This window comes from Anthonomus grandis, chromosome 11, assembly GCF_022605725.1.
Source record: "Anthonomus grandis grandis chromosome 11, icAntGran1.3, whole genome shotgun sequence".
NCBI classification, from domain to species: Eukaryota; Metazoa; Arthropoda; class Insecta; order Coleoptera; family Curculionidae; genus Anthonomus; species Anthonomus grandis.
Window position 1 is genome coordinate 18,353,943 of NC_065556.1, and position 20,254 is coordinate 18,374,196.

At 31.3% G+C, this 20,254-nt stretch overlaps 2 protein-coding genes across 4 annotated transcripts in view; one reads left to right on the top strand and one right to left on the bottom strand.

The window, feature by feature from the left end:
* Positions 1 to 8,511, bottom strand: part of LOC126742534 (uncharacterized) — a 31,357-nt gene extending 22,846 nt beyond the window's left edge. Inside the window, exon 1 of one of the 3 annotated variants that reach the window (XM_050449183.1) lies at positions 8,331 to 8,511. In XM_050449183.1, the coding sequence (XP_050305140.1) occupies positions 8,331 to 8,496 (166 nt within the window). In that variant the 5' untranslated portion in view covers positions 8,497 to 8,511. Of the gene's footprint in view, positions 1 to 6,785; positions 6,858 to 7,268; positions 7,407 to 8,330 lie in introns of those variants that run through there. The other 2 variants (XM_050449185.1, XM_050449184.1) reach the window with 2 other exon arrangements.
* Positions 8,512 to 8,813: 302 nt separating this feature from the next.
* On the top strand, positions 8,814 to 16,105 carry LOC126742536 (probable inactive serine/threonine-protein kinase scy2). Its single transcript, XM_050449191.1, has 2 exons — positions 8,814 to 9,898; positions 15,215 to 16,105. The coding sequence occupies exons 1-2, from the start codon at positions 9,494 to 9,496 to the stop codon at positions 15,554 to 15,556; spliced, it is 747 nt and encodes a 248-aa protein (XP_050305148.1). The 5' UTR covers positions 8,814 to 9,493; the 3' UTR covers positions 15,557 to 16,105.
* Positions 16,106 to 20,254: the final 4,149 nt, after the last annotated feature.

Consider the following 20,254-nt stretch of genomic DNA (forward strand, 5'->3'; position numbering starts at 1 on the left):
TGTACAACAAATTCATGGGGGGAGTAGATCTCCATTATAACGGGATAGCCAATTATAGAATAGGGCTATCTGGAAAAAAGTGGTGGTGGCCTTTGTTCGTTAACACTATAGATAGCACTTTAGTCAATTGTTGGAAGGTTTATAACATTATCAGTGACAAAAATATTAGTCAACTAGACTTTAAATCGTATATTGCCCTTTGCCTGATAAAAACTGAATCTTCCATTCGTACATGTGTGACCCCTAGGGCAGGTCTTGAGCAAAGATATGATAATATCGGTCATATTATTACTAAATCGCTCCACTCCAGACGTAGATGCAAAATATGTAGTAGTCAAACGGTATTTTTATGTAAAAAATGCAACGTGATGATGCGAAAACGCAACATGCCCTTTTTTTAAAATAACTTATTTTTTGTGTCGTAACCTTCTTTTCTAACCTATTTTAATACATAATAAATATTGCTATTCGAAAAATTGTTTTTTTATGCCCTGGTAAAATATGGGTTAACCTTTATGCCGTAGAATGCCTGATTTATTTCAAGAAAATACCACAAAAGCTTGTTAAACATTTACTGGAGAAAATTGCACATGGACTTATTACCTGACTATATCTGGGTTCACCACATAAACATTTTAATTAAAAGTATACTAGATCCACATGATAGTGATACATAGATTGGGTCTGCTACGAAAAAATTGGATGTGTCTGATTGTAATGATATGCTAAAAGAAATCTTCCACTAACATAAACATTTCAAGAGGTTAAACATCAAGCATAGACCAAATTTTTTTTTCTATATTAGCAAGTTAAGATTTTAATTAGGTTTGCCTGTAGTCCTGACCTAAGTCCAAAGAAAAATGTATGGAAGCAATTTATGATAAAACCTCCTGAAGTATAAGAATAAGGAAAAACTGTTGATGCAAGTTTGATAGGTTTGTTTGCACCAGGAAACTTCAGTAGAAAAAATAAAAAAAGTTGTTCGAATTACTTAAAGGTAAACAGAAGTGATAAATAATAGATTTACTACCAACAGTAGGTTCACTCAATGTGATTTTGATATTTTAATTAGTTTTACTATAATATTTTTCATTTCTCTCTGTTTTTCTTCTTGCTTAAATATTTAATATGATGCAACAAGTATTGTATTAATTGAAGGTAATTAAAAGAAAAAACCTGATATTAGGGAAAAACATATAATCAAACTAAAGACCATACAAGGTATAACAACAACAAATAGAGAAGAAATCCTAAAAAGAGTAGATCAGATGCTGTACATAAGTCAAAACAAAGATATACCTATTAAACTCTAACACAGAACCAGATATAGTGTCTGGAAACTGGTGTTTTAGTAAACTCATTTGAGAAAATAAGGGCAGATCAGATAGCCTTAAAGACATTTTAAAATATCGTCGGTGAAAGCAGAAAACCGTGTAACTCCACTTTTTGTCGAAAATTACATTTTAGTGCCAACTTGTAAAGAACGCTTAAATCTTTATACTAGCAAAATTTTAAAATTAATTTGGACGCGCAGATTTCTGTATTTTGTATTTAGAATTGTGTGTAAATCCAGCGTTGGTTAGATTGACGGGAAAAGAGTGTAATTCCGTACAGTACCGTTATCAGCAAGGTTATGTGGTAGGAGCTCAGTAGAAACTTAAAGTTTTTACCAAGAAAAAAGTTAATTTAATTATTTATTTGTGAGAATTGTGACAAAAGGTAAGTTTCTGCATTAGTTATTTACTTTTTCTTCAACAATGCCGCTAATGATTTGGAAATAAATTAAAATTTTGTCAGGGTGTGACGATACACTTTATTCTAACAACTGGTTTAATAGTCTAGGCGAATTGTACTTTTTAAGGAAAAAATTGTTATCCGGAAACTAACGGCGGAAAAAGGTTTGGGGGAGCACATTTTTAAATGGCAAGTCTATTTTTTTTTATTTTATCTGAAAGTACATAAAAAAACAAACAAAATGAGACCTGGATAAACCTCCTACGACGATTTTTTGAAGGACAAATTTTAATTGAAAAAAACGTCTTTTTTTTTTAAAAACTTAATATCTCGGAAAATTTTCAATATTTTGGTCTGAAAAAATTTGTGGTTTTTAAGGACACATGAAAGTATCTTTTTGCCAAGTTTGATCAAAATCACTGTGTTTGTCCGAAAATGAAAAATAAAAAACAAAAAAATTAAAAAATAGCAATTTTTCGCGATTTTCTTGGAAATTTTGAGGTTATGTCACAAAGTGGCCTCTATAAAAGTTGTAGATTTTTTTATTATCTACAACTTTTCCATTATACATTTTTTTCTTTGACGTCAACTTTCGCCGCAAATCGAAAAGGTACAAATTTTCACCCCCCCAAAACTTTACTTCCCTTAACCTGCTCCTGCATGAATTTTTTTCTCGTTCCTGATACCCCCCCAAACCTTTTCCCGTCGTTAGTTTCCGGATAACAATTTTTTCCTTTTTTGCTTAAAATTGGTACAATTCGCCTGGACTATAATGGATATACACGATTTTCTCATAGGTCATTTTAATCGTCGTTGTTATGGTTTGAAAAGGTTTATTAGCACAAAAATACTCTAATCTTTAATTCTTAGAATAAAGAAGTAGCCCATACTTTCAGTAGCGTTTTATTGAAAATACAGTCTTCTCTACTTATATTGAATTGATATTAATCAATAAAATTATTTTTGCCTACATGTTTCGCACACAGAGGTGTTCATCTTCAGGGCTATATTATTCTGTTCCATTTTATTTATAAAATTTTGATTCTTTATTATAGCCCTGAAGATGAACACCTCTGTGTTCGAAACATGCCGGCAAAAATAATTTTATTGATTAATACCAATTCAATATGAGTTGGTATTAATCAATAAAATGAGATAATCAATAGAGAAGACTGTATTTTCAATTTTTCCAATTTTACTTTAATTTTTGTTAGTTTCATTTTTGTTAAATCTTTCAATTTTATTTACGTATACCATAATATTTGACGTATACCACACTTTTCTTTTTAGTTCTTACCATAATGTCACGCGGACGTAAAATATTGGAACTCCTAAAAATTGAAACACAAGATCCAAATCGACTATTACATGAAGCACTCCAAAATGATGTATTATTTGAGGATAATATAGAAATCCAAATAGACATAAATGCTTCAAATAATAATGTTGAAGAAATAGTCAGTTTTATTAACAATGATAACTTGCAACTTGATGAAAGTATGGATTATAATGTACCATTTGAAGAAAATTCTACTAATACTTTGGTTACAACTGATGCGCAAATTTTGGAGGAAAATAAAGAAAACTATTTTACGAGCTCTCCCGTGCAGAACAAGAAACCTAAGGTTCAAGTTGGAGTTTCAGATATTGGATTGAATAAGAGAAATACTGATGGCAATTTTGAAATTTCTACAGAGAGTGACGAAAGCGAATTTTCACCATCAGAGACAGAAGACGATATCAGTTTTATGAACAAAGAAAATAATACTGACAAAGAAATAGTTGAAGCCGAAGTGGAAAATGAAGGCACTGATGAAGATGAGGAGAACAAAACGTCTAGTAAACGAAGAAAGAAAAGAAAACTTCCTATTAAGAAAATAGATTCTTCTTATCAAGAAAATAAGAAAAAGCGAGAATTGGGATTGCCTTATTTAGGGAAAAAGAAAATGGAAGGGAAATGGAAATATAATGTTAGTAAACCCGGCAAATTTTTATCCAATCCTTGCAATTGCAAAATATCAGATAAAAAAAATGTTTTTGCATGTAAAAAGCTCGCTGAACATAAGAGACGCGAAACTTTTGAAATTTTTTGGAAAAAATCATGGCCAGAAAAAAAAGAGTTTGTGAAAGGTCTTATTGATTTTGAACCTGTGAAAAGGCGGAGAGGTCTTAAAGAAACATCGCAGATTTTTCTGCTAGGTACTACTTAGTGCAAGATTTGGTAAAATATAAAGTTTGCAAGAAAATGTTTAATGCTAGCCTTGGTTTAAAGCATAACTGTGCTTTACACTGGCTTAAATTGGAAGAGAAAACTATGAATATAGCAGAGCGCCAGACAATGATAGATAATCCAGAACTTTTAAAGATGAGTAGCAGAAGAACAGAAGCATCCAGACTCATTAAGGAAAAACTTAAATCCTTTTTTTATTCTTTACCAAATGTGGAGTCCCATTATTGCCGAGCTTCTACACAAAAATTATATTTAGAACCCATGTGGACTAGTAAACAAGAGCTTTACCGCTTTTATTGTGAGAAGTACTGCAAAGATGAAAACATTAAGCCATTTTCAAGAACGATTTTTAACGATGTGTTTCAGGAACTAAATCTTTCAATGTACCACCCGAAAAAAGATCAATGTGAGGTTTGTGTTGCATCTAAAAACAAGAATATTTCTAAAGAGGAATATCAGCAACACCTTTTACTAAAAAACCAAGCAAGAGAAGAAAAAGCAAGAGATGAAGAAAGAGCCGATGACACCGAATTCATTTTCACCATGGACCTACAATCTGTCTTGTTGGCTTCAAAAAATAATGTTTTTTTTTTTTTTCAGGTACTTTATTGTCGAAAATTTGGTACATGTACACGAATTTTATTGACAAAGCTTCAGAAAATAAATGCAATCAAATCAGATTTTACAAAACAAATATAAAAAACTTATACAACATATAAAATGCCTAAAAAAAAAAAATGCAAGAGAAAAATGTTACAAACAAAATCTTTATAAAACAAAATATATGCATGTAGACAAAGGTAGCAGAGATAAAGGGACACATAAAGGTATGTTCAAAATTAAAATTAACAGATTAAAAGCTTAGCATCTACTACACAACATCCTCAGCCTTAAAAAAGTCTTCAATCAAATAAAAGGCTTTTAGAAGCAAATATGACTTCAGTTTACAACGAAACTGGCGCAAAGACTGAACACTTCTTAATTCCATGCTAATGCGATTATAAATCATTAAACCGCGATATATAAATGAATCTTTGATAGATGTAAAATGAGGAATAGGAAGGGGAATATTATTAATCTGTCTGGTAGGATAACTGTGATGTCGGATTGGAAAACTGTTCTTATTTTTGAATATTAAACATGCAGTTTCCAAAATAAATAATGATGGTAGGGTCAAAATACGGCTCTCTTTGAAAAGATTACCACAATGCATTCTAGAATGGGCCTTAAATAAACTTCTGACAGCCCTCTTTTGCAGCACAAAAACAGACTGAAACAGATAATTTGAACATGCACCCCAAAATGGAAGAGCATACCTTAAATGCGACTCGAACAAAGCAAAGTACACATCACAAGCAACATCTCTCCCCAGTTCATGAACGGTTGCCCTAACAGAAAAGCAGCCAGAAGCAAGTTTTTTATTTAACTTTATTATATGGTCAGAAAACTTTAAATCTTTATCAATGACTAAACCAAGAAATGCAGAATTGTCTACCATGTCCAATGCGTTCTCACCAAAATCAAGACTCTCTTGAAAAGCTTGAAAATTGAAACCAATAATATGGGACTTCGGCATATTTAAGCAAAGTTGATTGAAATCACACCATTGCTTTAATTTCAGGAGATCAGCTGCAACATCTCTGACAAGCTTGCAATGTTAGCACTATGTACTACAAGACTAAATTGGCAGTGCACAATTTTACGTTATTTAACGTAAAAACCAAAGATGGGTTCTGCTTCTTATGGAGTGAGGTGGAGGGCGCTCTTACAGCGAACGAGTTTTCTTCTATTTTAGTGAATTTCATAGAAAAGGAAGTTGTCAAGACCAATTCCGGATTGGACCAAAAAAAATAATTTTTTGGAGTGATGGGTGCAATGCACAAAATCGGAATTCGGTGTTGGCAAATGCTTTGCTAAACATTGCTATGCAGTACAACTTGATCATAATACAAAAATATTTATTTAAAGGGCATACGCAAATGCAAGCTGATTCTATGCATTCTACAATAGAAAGACGTCTTAGAGGTAAGGATATTAATGTGCCAGCAGACTACGTGTCTCATTGTAAAAGTGCAAGAATTACTCCATTTCCTTATAACCTGTCGTACTTAAATCATACATTTTTTAAAGACTTTTCTGGTTTAGATTATTATGCATCAATAAGACCTGGTCGAAAAGTTGGCGATCCCACCGTTAATGACCTTAAGCAATTAAAATACACTGACGACGGCATTATTCCGTACAAACTAAAACACTCAGATGCTGCCTGCTCAATTTCACAAACTCAATTATTTGTTCCATACGAATCTCTTCCGTGTTTGTACAATGAAAGGCGAAAAATTAAATTAGATAAATTTAATGACTTACAAGTTCTAAAAAAAAGTTTGTTACCAGACTATCATGAGTATTATGATAATAAGTCTTCGCTATATCCCTATTCAAAGAATTTTTTGGTTCTGTTTTTTACTAAGGCTATACTGTACTAAAGTTATTTGTGAATGGCATACAATATTAAATTATTATTAGTTTTAAACCAAAGTTACGCTATTGTAGTGCCATCTACTTTAAGTTTTGTTAAGTTAATGTTTTTGCAATAATAAAAATATTTGTTGTAATAATGCTGTATTATTTTGAATTAACTTTTTAGTAAGCCAAAGTATAAAGAAAAAAGTGTATGTACAGCAACATTTTGTGGAAATAAGTGTATGTCCTATTAAAAAATATGTAAGAGCTTTTATAAAAAAAAATATCTATAAACTTAACCTTTTTCAATTTTTATTAGTCTAAAAAATGTTTTGACAAATTTGACTTCAAAACTTACCAACACGAAAGTTTTTAAGCTCGCCTGTAAAATTTACATTTTTGGGCATACACTATTTTCTGGTTTCACCGACGATATGCTACAAGAACTACAAGAGACATGTTCTAACATAGGCTAAAAATGAATAGCTCAAAAATAAAATATATGACAAATTTAGTTAATAATTATATTTAAGTTTTTATTTATAATTAGTATTTGTAGCAAATTTAGTTAGTGCTTATATAAAAACATAAAAAATTCAGACATTAAAAAAAAATATACAAATATTAACAATCCCTTTGCTCTTCCATTTTTTTGTAAAAATCTTTAAAATCTGACAACATGCAATAATTTGTATCTACAAATAAGCTGGAAATCTTTTGATATTTGATAAAAAGAAATTTTATGTTAAATTATTTAAAAACATGGCCAATTAATTCACTAGTAATCAAAAATTGAATATCTAATTTGTGAACATTCATTAAAAATATTCAAGATACCCACCTATACCCGTTTCATCAACAGATTTCAAAAACACAAAATAATTTATACCAAAAAAAGAAATCGAAATAAAATAATTTTTGACTTTTAAAATAAATAAAATCAAAAACCTGTCAAATGCAAAAAAGTTCACTCTATATATATAACGAACTTTTAGTAACCATGGCAACGCCGCGAAATACAAACAGTATTCCCATTTTCCATAAGCCTACGTGACTGATGACTATAGTGACGTCTATATAAATAGGTACAATTAGGCATTTTTATTTTTTCAAGCATTATTTTTAAAATTTCACCAATAAAATGTTTTAATACTCAATACACCCTTCGACCAGCTGCTAACCTTTCTATCTTAAGGATTTCCCATTTACCATAATACAAATTACACCCATCTTTCCACAATCAAAATCTCTATACTAATTATAAGATACTTATTCAATAATGCGAATTTGGTCATAAATTTATTAAGAAACCGCATTACCTACAAACAAATTTCATAAGTGACTTCCTTCCGTACGGCAAAACCTAAATAAAAATGGCGGGATTCCACATAACGATTTCTTGAATGGTGAAACTTTCTTGACCTTGAAAACTACTACAGAGCTTTTCCCGCCAATAACAATAAGTCAAAAACACTGTTTCTACCAGTAAAAATGCACATTAAGGCTAAATTAGGGCTTAATTTCGCTGTTGCTAGCCGGAAACGTTTTAAAGTGGTTAAAAATTACTTAGAAATGGACCCAGGCGGCCAGGTAGTCAGTAGTAGACCCTTTATTACCTGATTGCCTCAAGTGAATCTCTTACTAATGCTTATGTATAATTTAAAAATGTATTTGCCTAAAGAACCTATGATAACAGTGATATTTTTAATAAGAAAAACCCTAAAAAAACCGGTAAAAATTATATAATAATCAAAACATTGCTCGGAACAAAAGAGCGGGATTCTACGACGGGAAGGATCCATTGTAAACATGTCAAAATAGAAACGAGAAAATGAGACTTTTAAACGTTTCCTTAACAGAAGTGGCGGCCGTAAACCACCAAAAAATAAAAGCGATTACTTACAAAGTGGTTGGAAAACCCAATTTCGTCCTGTCTGATAATAATTCGGGAAATATTTAATGTAAATACATTTTCGGCACTGACAGCACTGTACACCCGACGAACGTACACAACAAACACCGTAACCACACGAAAGCTTAGAGGGAGATTTAAAATGAAACGCTGCCATTGGTCCGACGCGATCACGTGTGTTTCCCGCGCGAAGTTGATTGGCCACAAAAACGTGCCCGACCTGCCATGTTGCCGACCAAAAATGTCCCGTTTAAATGCACATGGTATTTGGAGGGAACTTGGAATTTATTAGGAATTTTTAGAAAAGTGAATAAACGATCGCATATGAAAGTAGTACAAAATTAATCCTCGTTTTTTCCCGAATTATTTTCATTTATTAATTAGGGTCCAATTCGTAACTTTTGTTCGTACGAACGGTGAAATTCGACGAACGTTTTATCGGATTCATGGTAAACAACGGGCCTTTTAAATATGGCGGTTAATACAGAACGAATGACTGTGGTGTTCACCGGTGCAGTTTTGTGTTTTTATTAGGTTCAGAATAAAACAAAATTGAGAAATATTTATATTATTGTGCCTATACACGTTAATTCCATATGAAACTCTTATTTAATTGGTTTTGAAGGGATAAAAAATCAAAACATGCAGTAAGGCGGACGGATCTATTATTAAGCAAGAGGGAGGTCAGTCTGTTAACTTGGTAAAGTAAATAAACGTTTAGAGGCCTTTCTGTATAATAGTCCTGCCTATAAATTACTAAAAAAAATTAAATAAAAGTCTTGTAAAGGCTAAAAATTTTGATTTTAAGGCAAAACTTTTTTTTTTAAACCTCCTTACTTCCCCGTTTACTAAATGAGGCCGTCCAGCCCGCCAAACATGGTGGACTACGAAAATCCCATTTGGCCGAATTTAGTTTAACTTTTAATTTTGTTTACATTTCCTTGTTTTATACAAGAAACAATCTACAAGTAAATTTATTATTCATACTTTTACACTAATATCGAATATTAATTTTTTTGTGATAGAAAGCAAATAATTTTTGAAAAAAGGTTCCATAAATGGATGACATGTTGCCAAATTGTCACGAAGAGCGGCTGACCCAACACAACTGTCACTTATCACAATAATTTCCCTGGAGGTTTGATAGGTTATGCATGTCTGTGTATTTGTGTTTACAAAATAAAGAAGAACAAAAAAATCTCATTGTCCAAGGATATTTTCAAGTTATTTGTATTAAGTTAACGATGAGTAGTAATATGTGGAATCAAAATAATCCAGCAGGGGGTTTTATATACTTCAACAAGCCAGCATCAAATGAGACATCCAACACTCCAAATACCACTTTGGACACCAGTGAATATTTAAGTTTTGATAGTTTTTCTTCAGCTAATGGATCTTATCAAAATAGCAGTTTTTCTCCTTCAAATTATAGCAGCCCCAGAAACTTTGTCCGACATAGTCCTATGGGACGAAGTCCTAGAAACTATTATTCACCAATTAAACAGGCCCCAGGTGGTAAGAACTGGAGGAGAAATTTGGGATTAACTGCCAATGCAACAGTAAGTTTTGGTTTTTTATATTATTGAATATTTTCTAATAGCAAGCAAATGTAGAAACAAATTTGAATATACAGGGTGATTTTTAAGTTGATACTTTTTTTTTAACTGTGTACAGAACTCGGTAAAATAATCATTTTTTTCAAATAACTTTATTCAAAAAACCCAAAAATAAAAAAATTGCATTGCCAACATGTTTTTGTATTTTGCAAATTTAAAATTAACAACAATAAACCAAAAGTGTCTAAGACTAACTGATTGGTACAATTTGTGATCGATACAAAAATTCGAGCAAAAACAAAACATAAACAGATGAGGAAAAACAAACCCATATTCACTTTTTTTATTCTGTATGTCCCTTGTTTTTGAGTGTATTGAAAAAAGTTATTTGAAAAAAAATTTACCGAGTTCTATACACAGTTAAAAAAAAAGTATCAACTTAAAAATCACCTTGTACCTATAATTTTTTTTATTTACATGCAATACATAAATTAAAATACAAAATATTCATTTGATGTCATTTTAACCAAACAATCTTAGTGAAAATAGGGAATTGATTATTAATGCTTTATTGAAATTAAATATCCAAGATTAAAAGTACAGGAAAGCACTGAAGGATAGCAAAGGGCATTGTCAAAAGCAGTGGAAATGAAGCTGGTAATTCTTGGGAGAGCGATATATGACCTAAAGTCTGACTGAAATTTCAGCAGTATATTCCTCACAGAGAGAAACTGCACTATCTGACACTTTCCCACCTTTACAAGGATTTTAGAGGCTGCTGATAATACGCCTATTGGTCTCAACTCAGGACTTCGGCAATGGAGTAATATGGGCAATCTTTCAGAGAGCAGTGCCTTACTGTAAAGAGAAATTCTTGTAAAGAGAAATCAAAAAGGCCTCTGAAGCCTTTAGTTAATGTAGTAAGTCAGAGCGATTTTAATATCCTTATTGAAATCTGATCTACTCCAACAGCATTGCTCTTAATACTTTCAGTATATGTAAAAATTTTATGTGAAAACATAACAAATCATTTTAAACCAACTATTTCTAATGGGCTGCTCCTAGACTATTATGAACAATATGATTCTATGGTTTTGCAACAATAAAATGTCACTAACTGTTCTGTTATAAGTTTTTCAAAGAAGGTAAGTATTATTGAGTATGATTACAAAATTGATGGGCTCATCCTGGAGCATAAAACTAAAATTAGGGATTTGGGAGTGATATGAAGTTCAATACACATTATATAGAAATGGTCAATAAGGCTTATAAATCTTTGGGGTTTGTGATTAGAAATAGCAGGATGTTTGAGCTAGATTATAATGCCCTGGTTAGACCACATGTGGAATATTGCACAAATTTGGATGCTATCTCTTTCTCTATGTTAGAAAAAATAATGCTTATGCATGTGAGGTCTCATACAGAAGCATGCTGGCCAGCTTCCAATATACCAGCTTATTGGACAGAAGAAGCAAACAGGCTGTGATTTTTATTCACTCTGTCCTAAACAATAAAAAATATAGAGACTGTGATTTAGTGAAGTACATGTATTTCAATGTTCCTAAGATTAATTTGACCTAGTGAGCGCTTCACCCATAAATAGCTAGTGATATGTAACCACATACATAAAAAGAATCACATAGATATTTTTAATATAAATCAACCACAATTCAAACTACTCTTGCTAATGTTTATTAGGCCTTAGGTGGAAAGTCAATTGTGTTTATTTTATTTCTTGTTTCCTTAGATGTAAATTTGTATGTGTTTTGCCTTTTCAATTTTATGTATGTTTCTTTTATCCGTGTTGTTTTCTAGTTTAGTTACTGAATTATTTATATTTTTATGCCATTATTCGTAATTACTACTTCACTGGTGTTTGTAATGTGTGCCAAATAGATAAATAAATATATTAAAAAAAATATATTATCCTCAGCCACCAGTGTAAAATGTGATGGTTAATAATGATTAAGAATGGGCAATCTTTGATTGTTTGTATTAAATATTATCAGAGCCCTTATTCTTTTATTTATAACAGACCATATCCACTGTTAACAGAAGAATCCGTTCTGGCAGATCTATGTTGGGACTGCATCAGATAATTCTTGGAAAATCCCTAAAATTGAATTTCACTTATTTCTTAAATGAGATTTAACTAAAGCAAGGTAAACCTCTTATAATATTCTTGCGTAAATCAATTCCTGCTAACTGCAGAACTTGTCAATCCCAATTTAGATAGTGTCTAGAATCAATTGTGAATCCTAAGAAATTTATTGTAATTAAAGTTAATAATTCATAAATTTTTATTGTTTAGAGTTACATCTGCTAATTAACTTTTATTTAAAACTATAATGTTATTTTTTTGTAACACTGAATATTAACATGTTGCTGGTCGACCACTTCATTATTGGAATAATATCTCATTCAATCATATCATATCTTAAAATATTAATGTCTATTCCTAGCTGAGTTATAAATCTAGCATCAGCAAATAGTTCAGAATGTCTAAATTGCATATTTGCCACCTCTAGTGTTCTTTTTTTGCCTCCTCAAGTTGTCACTTTGAAGGAAAAAAACAACTTTAATAACATATCCCCAGTTTTATGCCTTAGTTTATCTTACTTTTAAAGAGATTCATAATTAGTCCAGCTTATTACTTAGCACTAGCACTTGAATATTTCAATGACAATAATACCTTGGTGAACTAATAAAAACCTCATTTTCCTTTTGTATTTGTTTTTCTTTAGGAGCCCTTGTTTACTGTTTGAGAGTTGTTCCAGATCTTTTCTTTTTTCCTTTGTGCATGATTAATTTGTCACGCCTATTGTGTCATGGAGTGTACCGTTCTTTGGCGTAATATAATTACTTTTTACTTGTAGTCTTTGATAAGTGAGCTTGTTGAAAACAATAAAGCATATCTTCATCCACATGTATATCACAAATATGTTTGCTAAATGCTTTCATGAAATTATAGAATATTGTCTTTGATTTTAATCATCCTGTATAACTTAACGTAATATATGTCCCTTGAATATACAGTAACTTTTTAACTTTTCTTTGAAAATTTTAATATAAATTCTTTAATTCTCAGTGGTCAAAGCAACATATTTTCAATTTCATAAATGCTTTTATTGTTTAATTATTATATTGTGAGATTCCAAGCCCAACATCACCTGACAGTTATAACAAATACAGTGAAAGCTCCCATAAGCGGACACTCACGGTTCCGTAACTTTTGTCCGCTTATGGGAGGTGTCCGTTTAAAAGAGAGTATGTGAGTATAGAGTATAAATAACGGGGTATATAATCATGAGGTAATACATAATCATGAGGAAAATGAAACGGAAACTCGCCACATTTTTAAAGTATGTATTTATGCTATATATCTATATGTATGTATACGCATACAAAAACATAAATGCTTCAATACATGGTACGAGAATTAAAAAAAAAACAATATTCTTTAGCTTTTTGAAAAAAGTTTATCATCTTTAGCATATTTTTTCAATGTAGAAATATGATTTAGAGCTTCCCCATATGAATTTATAGTTTTTGAACCTCTTAGTGAGTCCACCAGTTCCACTTCTCCTGAGTCGTTTGGACTACCATATTCAAGTTGGCCTGGGCTTTCTACATCCAAATTCGAAAAGTTGTCAATGGCATTTTCTTCTGTTGTTATGTTATTGTCTAAGGCCAGGAAATCATCTACTTTCTGGGGGTCTGCTACTCCTAAATGTTTGGCATGTCGCAGTAACTGAGCAAGTGTCGCTAAGGGCAGATCGTCTTCAGCATCGCAATTTTACTTTGCAAATTCTGAGCTACATCCACTTTTTCTGAATCCAGCTTTGCCAACACAGTTCTTAATTATAGAGGAATTTACTTTATCCCAGACTGTTTTTGTAAAATACAAAGCTTCTAACACATTAATAGACTTTGTAAGCTCAGATAAGCTTTGGACATCGTCAATTTTTGTTAAAATATGTTTTAAAATCAAATGCCGATAATAAAATTTAAAGTTCTGTATAATACCTTGATCCAAGGGCTGACAATCTGAAGTTGTGTTTGGCGGTAAAAATATAATTTTCACATTTTTCATTTTCAGATCACGAGGATGAGAGCGTGCATTGTATAAAAATAAAAGAGCTTGTCTTTTTTGGATGCCCATTTTGCGGTCAAATTCCAGTAACCACTCAGACATGATTTCTCGGGTCATCCATGCCTTTTTGTTGTATTTCCAAGTCGCTGGTAGATCCTTAATAGCAACGTTTTTTCTATCTTTAGACAACTTTCCATCCACACATGTTTCTCCTTTAAGGGACATAGTTTTGTCGGGCAATGCGCGAAAAAAAAATCCACTTTCATCTGCGTTGTACACGTTTTCTGGTTTGTAGCCAAGCAACATGGACGGAAGTTTCTCCAAAAATTGTGACACATCAACTTGATTTACTGCAGCAGCTTCGCCAGATATGCATTTGAAACTCACACTATGTCTCTTGCGCCGCATTTTTGCAGCCACCCGTTGGACGCGCTGAAATTATTATAGCCCAAAGTAATGGCGATTTCTTTAGCTTTCATTTTCACTAACGGCCCTGAGATTGGAATATTCTAACTTCTAGCTTTCACAAACCACTCAAAACATGTTTTGTCTTTAGCAAAACCATCCTTTTTTTAAAAATCCTTCTTTTGATTTATATTAGTTCCTGATTGCCATTTACTCCTGATATCTTCCTTATTTTTGGCAATTTCAGCTGCTTGCGTTTTCCCAATATTAAACCTCTTTGCCAAATGACGAACTGAAACACTTTCTCTGTCTAATACATTAACAACTTCCATCTTTTCCTTTAACGAGAGCATCCTTTTTTTTGGTGCCATTTTACAGTTACAATAATAAAATATCTCAATCAACTACGAATTTGCCTGAACTGAAGATAAACCACAAGATAACATACTGGCTAGCCAACGAAATGCCTAAATGGGGAATCACCGAATTTTATGTATGTAGATATGTGCATTGCAATAAGCGGAACTAAAAATCGTCCGGGTATTAGAGGAAGTAAAAACGTCCGCTTGTGGGAAATTTTTTGATCACATATAGAAAAATCTAGTGTCCGCGTCCGTTTATAAGAGCGTCCGCTTGTCGGAATGCATTTAACATTGAAAATGATATGCTGAAATTCTGTTCCAAGAACTTTGTCCGGTTAAAAGAGATGTCCGCTTATAGGAGCTGTCCGCAAGGAGAGCTTTCATTGTATATATGAATCTAAAAAAATATATATGAATATTTTTTTAAGATTTTGACCATAAATGTCCTAACTTTTTTAGGAACCTAACCATCCAAACAACAACTATAACCAGCAACAAAACCACCATCAGAATAGAAACTATTCACATCATCACAAGAGGAGTTTTGGCCAAAATGCTTCAGGAAGTGATTTAAACTCATCAAAATATTTTGATGCTACTTGCCTAACAAATCCCTGGTTGGAACTGGAGCAGAAATTATTTAAAGAACAGGAGCAGGATTTGGTCAGGCAGGACTTACAAGTTCCAGATGCAGAAAGTCAAGAAGAATGTGAAGAAAGTGGTTCACAAAGTTGTGGTAGTAGTAGTAGTAGTGGGTCAGATGATGATGGATCAGAAGAAGGTGTGAGTTCATTTTCTTAACTGAATTCGAAACACATATTTTTTATTGAATGTCATGCGAATACATGTTACTTTTTACATAAATAATACACTTATTTGGCAAGTACAGTTTATTAATAATTACATAATTTTTTATTGCATTATATAAATTGACTACTATTTGGTTTGCAAACAGTTTGTAAAGTCATAAAATCTACAAAATTAAGTTGTAAAAGTTAAAATTGGTTTTGAATAGATAGGCAACCCAAACAATTTGAATATTATAAACCATAAAGCTGGTATTCCCCATTCAAATTCTCAGGTAGGTACAAAGTAAGATCCTAAGGTATTGGGTTACCCTTAAAATTTGTTAAGGCAGGTAGAAAAAAAGCAAACTTGTGAGTAAGATTGCTGTACATGTTCTTGTATATAGTGAGGAATGAAATAAACATTTAAATAGGCAATTGGTTTAACCCTCTACAAACAATCAAATAAAGATCTCAGTCAAATGTCACAATATATGTGAGATTTTATTGTAAAATAAAGCAATATTTATGTTTTAATATTGAGAAATAAATAACTTTAAATAAAGTTTACAGTTGTTTTATTCGATGTTCATGTAATATTTAGTTAAGACAAATCCATAATTAAATATATCTTAGAGCTAACTCCTAAGAGGTAAAGTGTAAAGCTATCGAGATATTGAAGTAAGTGCCAATCACGAATGCACAAATACTTGAGTTTTAATGTTTAATTGTTCTTTTTTTTTTAAATCACATTGTTTGTGGTCCCTTAAGTTTTACAATTTTCTGGGGGCGCGGTAAATTAAGTTGAGATATAATTTCTTAATATAAGAAGTTCAATTTTCAATTCATACAAAATCAAAGTAGGTACCTACACATATTACTATATCAGCTCCCACACTAACATCATCTTATGAGCCCTGAAACTAATCCCGGTTGGACGGAAAAACTTGGTTTTGGTTCCCAATTAAGAAAAAATATGTGCTGTAATTAACGTTGTGCTTATTATGTAAAAAGATTCAATACAAGTTTTGTAAATCGGGCTTAAAACTAACACTCATTTATGGCATTAAGTTACATTTAGGCCGGTTTCAAACCGACCATTTTTTTGTGCACAACATTTATTGACATTTTAAGGGCTAATTTATAGATCTCTATTCAGGATGATTTATCAAAAATCAAGTTAGTGTTGGACTGCGCAGCAATTTTGTAAAAGTCTGTCCAGTCTAGTCGTAGGATTGGTTAAAATTGCAAAAAAAAATACATTGCTATTCATATTTTAATAAAATATAAGTTCTTTCGAATGTAGTGGGGTTTAATCGAGTTCGTGAGATATCCAGCGAATATCCCTTGTCTTTAAGTTAAACATTCCAGAGACATGTACTAATTAAGGTAAAATTGAATAATTACTGATTTTTTATATCAGATAAATTTTTTCTATTTAAAATAGCAAATTTTCTTAAAACTGAACCGATTAGTCCTGATTGTGTTTTACAATATACTTGGAATAGAGCCTATGAAAAGGTGAAAGCTTGTTCATCTAAGCAAAGATCTATGTTAATATAAAGCATGGCAACTTTGCTACTAACTATATATAGGAATTGTTTTAGGTTTGTAGAATTAAATTTAAAATAAGACTAAAACAAACATTTATTGAAATTTATTGTACCTACTGTTCTAGTGCAGTACGTTCTAATTTCCCACTTCCATTGTAAAAGAACAGAACCCTTTCCTTTCCCACTTAAGAGTATTGAAATAAATGTCCTAAAGAAAATTAAATTAATTGCCCAGTCCTCAATACAATTTACTTTTCCATCTAATGTTGGCAATAAAGAAAGCTGAAAGCTTTATTCCCACTGCAGTACGATATTTTAGTGTGAAAAATGAAATGCAAGTTAATTTATTAGAGTTAGAGGAGGATAAAGGCCAAATAAATAGTCGGAGTTTAATACTTTTTATAAATTATAAACTAGCTTGTACCCTAGGGAGTGTATATTTGAAGCATCTATATTTAACATAATTGTTAACATTTTGTTAATCACAGGGAGCATCAGAAACATAAATCAAAGCCATAAAGTAAAAAAATATATATTTGAGGGTCAAAGTATGGAGCAAAGTTCTCAAAATAGAACTTTTATGGATTTTCTTGGTTGAACAAATAGAGTATCTGCAATCTTTGTAAGTAGTAGATTAAAATTTAGGGAGATGTATATGATAGGAATTGAATTTTTAGTTGGCTCCTTTTGGGATTTACTAATTAGAATCAATTTGAACTTTAACTCACAGAAATTAGTAAATAGTAAAATTTTGTTATTATACAGAGAGCAAAAAATCGCCTCAGTCCTTAGAAATATATAGTTTAAATAGCTTAAAGTACTATCAATATTCTTCTGTAACGTAAAACTGTTCATAACTCTTAAACTTTAAAGATGAAAAGTGCATGTACTCATGAATTATTGCTTTCTGGAATAATTTAGTGTAATGTTCAATTTTCTTTCCTAATTTAACGATCCTCTTACCCTTGAAGAATAAAGGAGTTAAATACTGTACAAATGTACTGATATTTATTTAATAAGTATGTGTTTTTTAAAAAATTAAGATAACATTTTAACCCATACATATTTAAAATTGGTCTAATCTGGGTTTATTTTATCAGCTTTTTTAGATTTAATAAATATTAAACTAATGCCTTCATAAAATCGAAAAAAATACATGCATGGTTTATTAATTTATTAGAACGAATACCTAAATCTGCATATTTTTAATTAATAAATATTTCCCAATTTGATGAAATTGAATATTAACAAATACACAATTTCAACTGCGGCCTTTCACCTATAAAAATTTAAAATTGGCCCAAAAAATGGCAAAAGTTAATGATAAATTTATTTTGGAATTTTCAAATGGCCGGTTTTTATATGAAAATATTTGCATTATATCGCTTCATAAAGAAATTAAATATTGTTGTTTTTAATAAATAAAATCAAAAAGGGAAAAATTAATGTTTAAATTTAATATAAATTTACCACTAAAAGATAATGGTTTTTATAGCGGTGGACCTAGCTGAGAATATATTATTATTGTTATAAAGGGCAAGACTTTTGATGCTTAGTACGGGCATTTCGAAATATATGGCAGATACCCAAATGGGCGAAGAATTCTAATGTGAAATTTAGAAAACTTATGCTGGTTTTGAGTAGTACTCACAAAACTGCAATTCTTTGTCCATTTAAACTTTCTATTTTATCTGCTATATAAAGGTGTAAATATTAAAAAAAGAAACTCACCTTGGCTAGGACAGAGATTAGAGATAAACTTCTTGAAAATTCCAAAAAATCTCAAAGTTGACGTATATCTAGTGGATGAACTAGACCAGGAGAGAATTTGATGTGAATGTTTTGATGGACTCAATATAACTATATTCTTATGTCTTTGGAAATTCAAAAAAGGTTAATACTGGATGGTCATAATTTAGTTCTCAGGTACTAGTAATAAGATTTATTTGATATACCAGGTAGGCCAAACCGGTTCTATTTATATTTCTATCTGATCTATTCAACTTAGTTTCTAAGTAGGTTCAGATTTAAGCTGTTTCTCACTATAATTTAAATTGATTTATGGCTTAATATAAACGATTAAAGGTGATAATGATTCCGAAATACTAAGTACTTCGCCATTTCATTTTAATTCTATGAAATTCTTATTTATACTTGCTCTGGTTATTTAAATTGTGCCAAACAAATCTAAGCTACCTACTTAGAGATCTATAAACCAGCCCTTAGTAAAAAATTGAATATTCACAACACCAAATACATAATGCCTAACCATATAACCAAATCTGTTGACTCATATTTTGGCCATTTACAACGTATCACAATCGATGCATTTTTTGTTTCTTTTTTTTTTGTGAAAATATTTGTACATTTGACATAGGCTCTTATAAAGTACCACCCAATAAACACAAACCGATTCTAATCATATTCTTAGAATATTTATGTCCAAGTACTAAATAAATTTTATAGTATTACTCAAATTCCTGGGACATAGCTGAGAATTGTTTCAAAGGTGTAGAGGTTCGAGGAATATGTAACATAAATAAAATAAGCAGATATTTGGGATGTTCTGCAATATTATATGAATATACCTTTAATGAACGCAATTTAGTTAACCCTTTGTGTGCTAGTGTGCCTGCGGTGAGGACACTTACAAATTAATTTTTACTGACGGCCCTGGTGTGCTTACAGCGAAGATATCATTGATGACGTATGCGGAAGTTTCCCTGTTTTTTGGTTGTTAGAGCAGTTTTTGGGACCATGGGTGGTAAGGTTTTATATTAGATATAAAATATCTAGGATGATATTTATGTTATCGCTAGAATGCAATTTCGAGAAAAAGGTATTAGTTTTATAAAAAATATATGGTGTGCTCAGGGCGGTGACACCAGTCTCTTAGGCAAATAATTTTCTCAAAATTTTATTAAGAGTATTTTTTTAACGGTTTTTTTATAGGATTTTATTTTTATTTACAGATAAATTTTAAAACAAGCTTATAAGTCTCAACTCCAATGACCTGTATGACTATTTGGAAGAAATTCCTTGTGACAACATTAGCGAGTTAGGAGATGTTAGTGAAGATGAGATTGAAGGGGACGCAGAAATAGTAGGCCCAGCGGCAGCGGCGTCGCCAGCAATTGATTTGTTTGACATAGAAAATATGC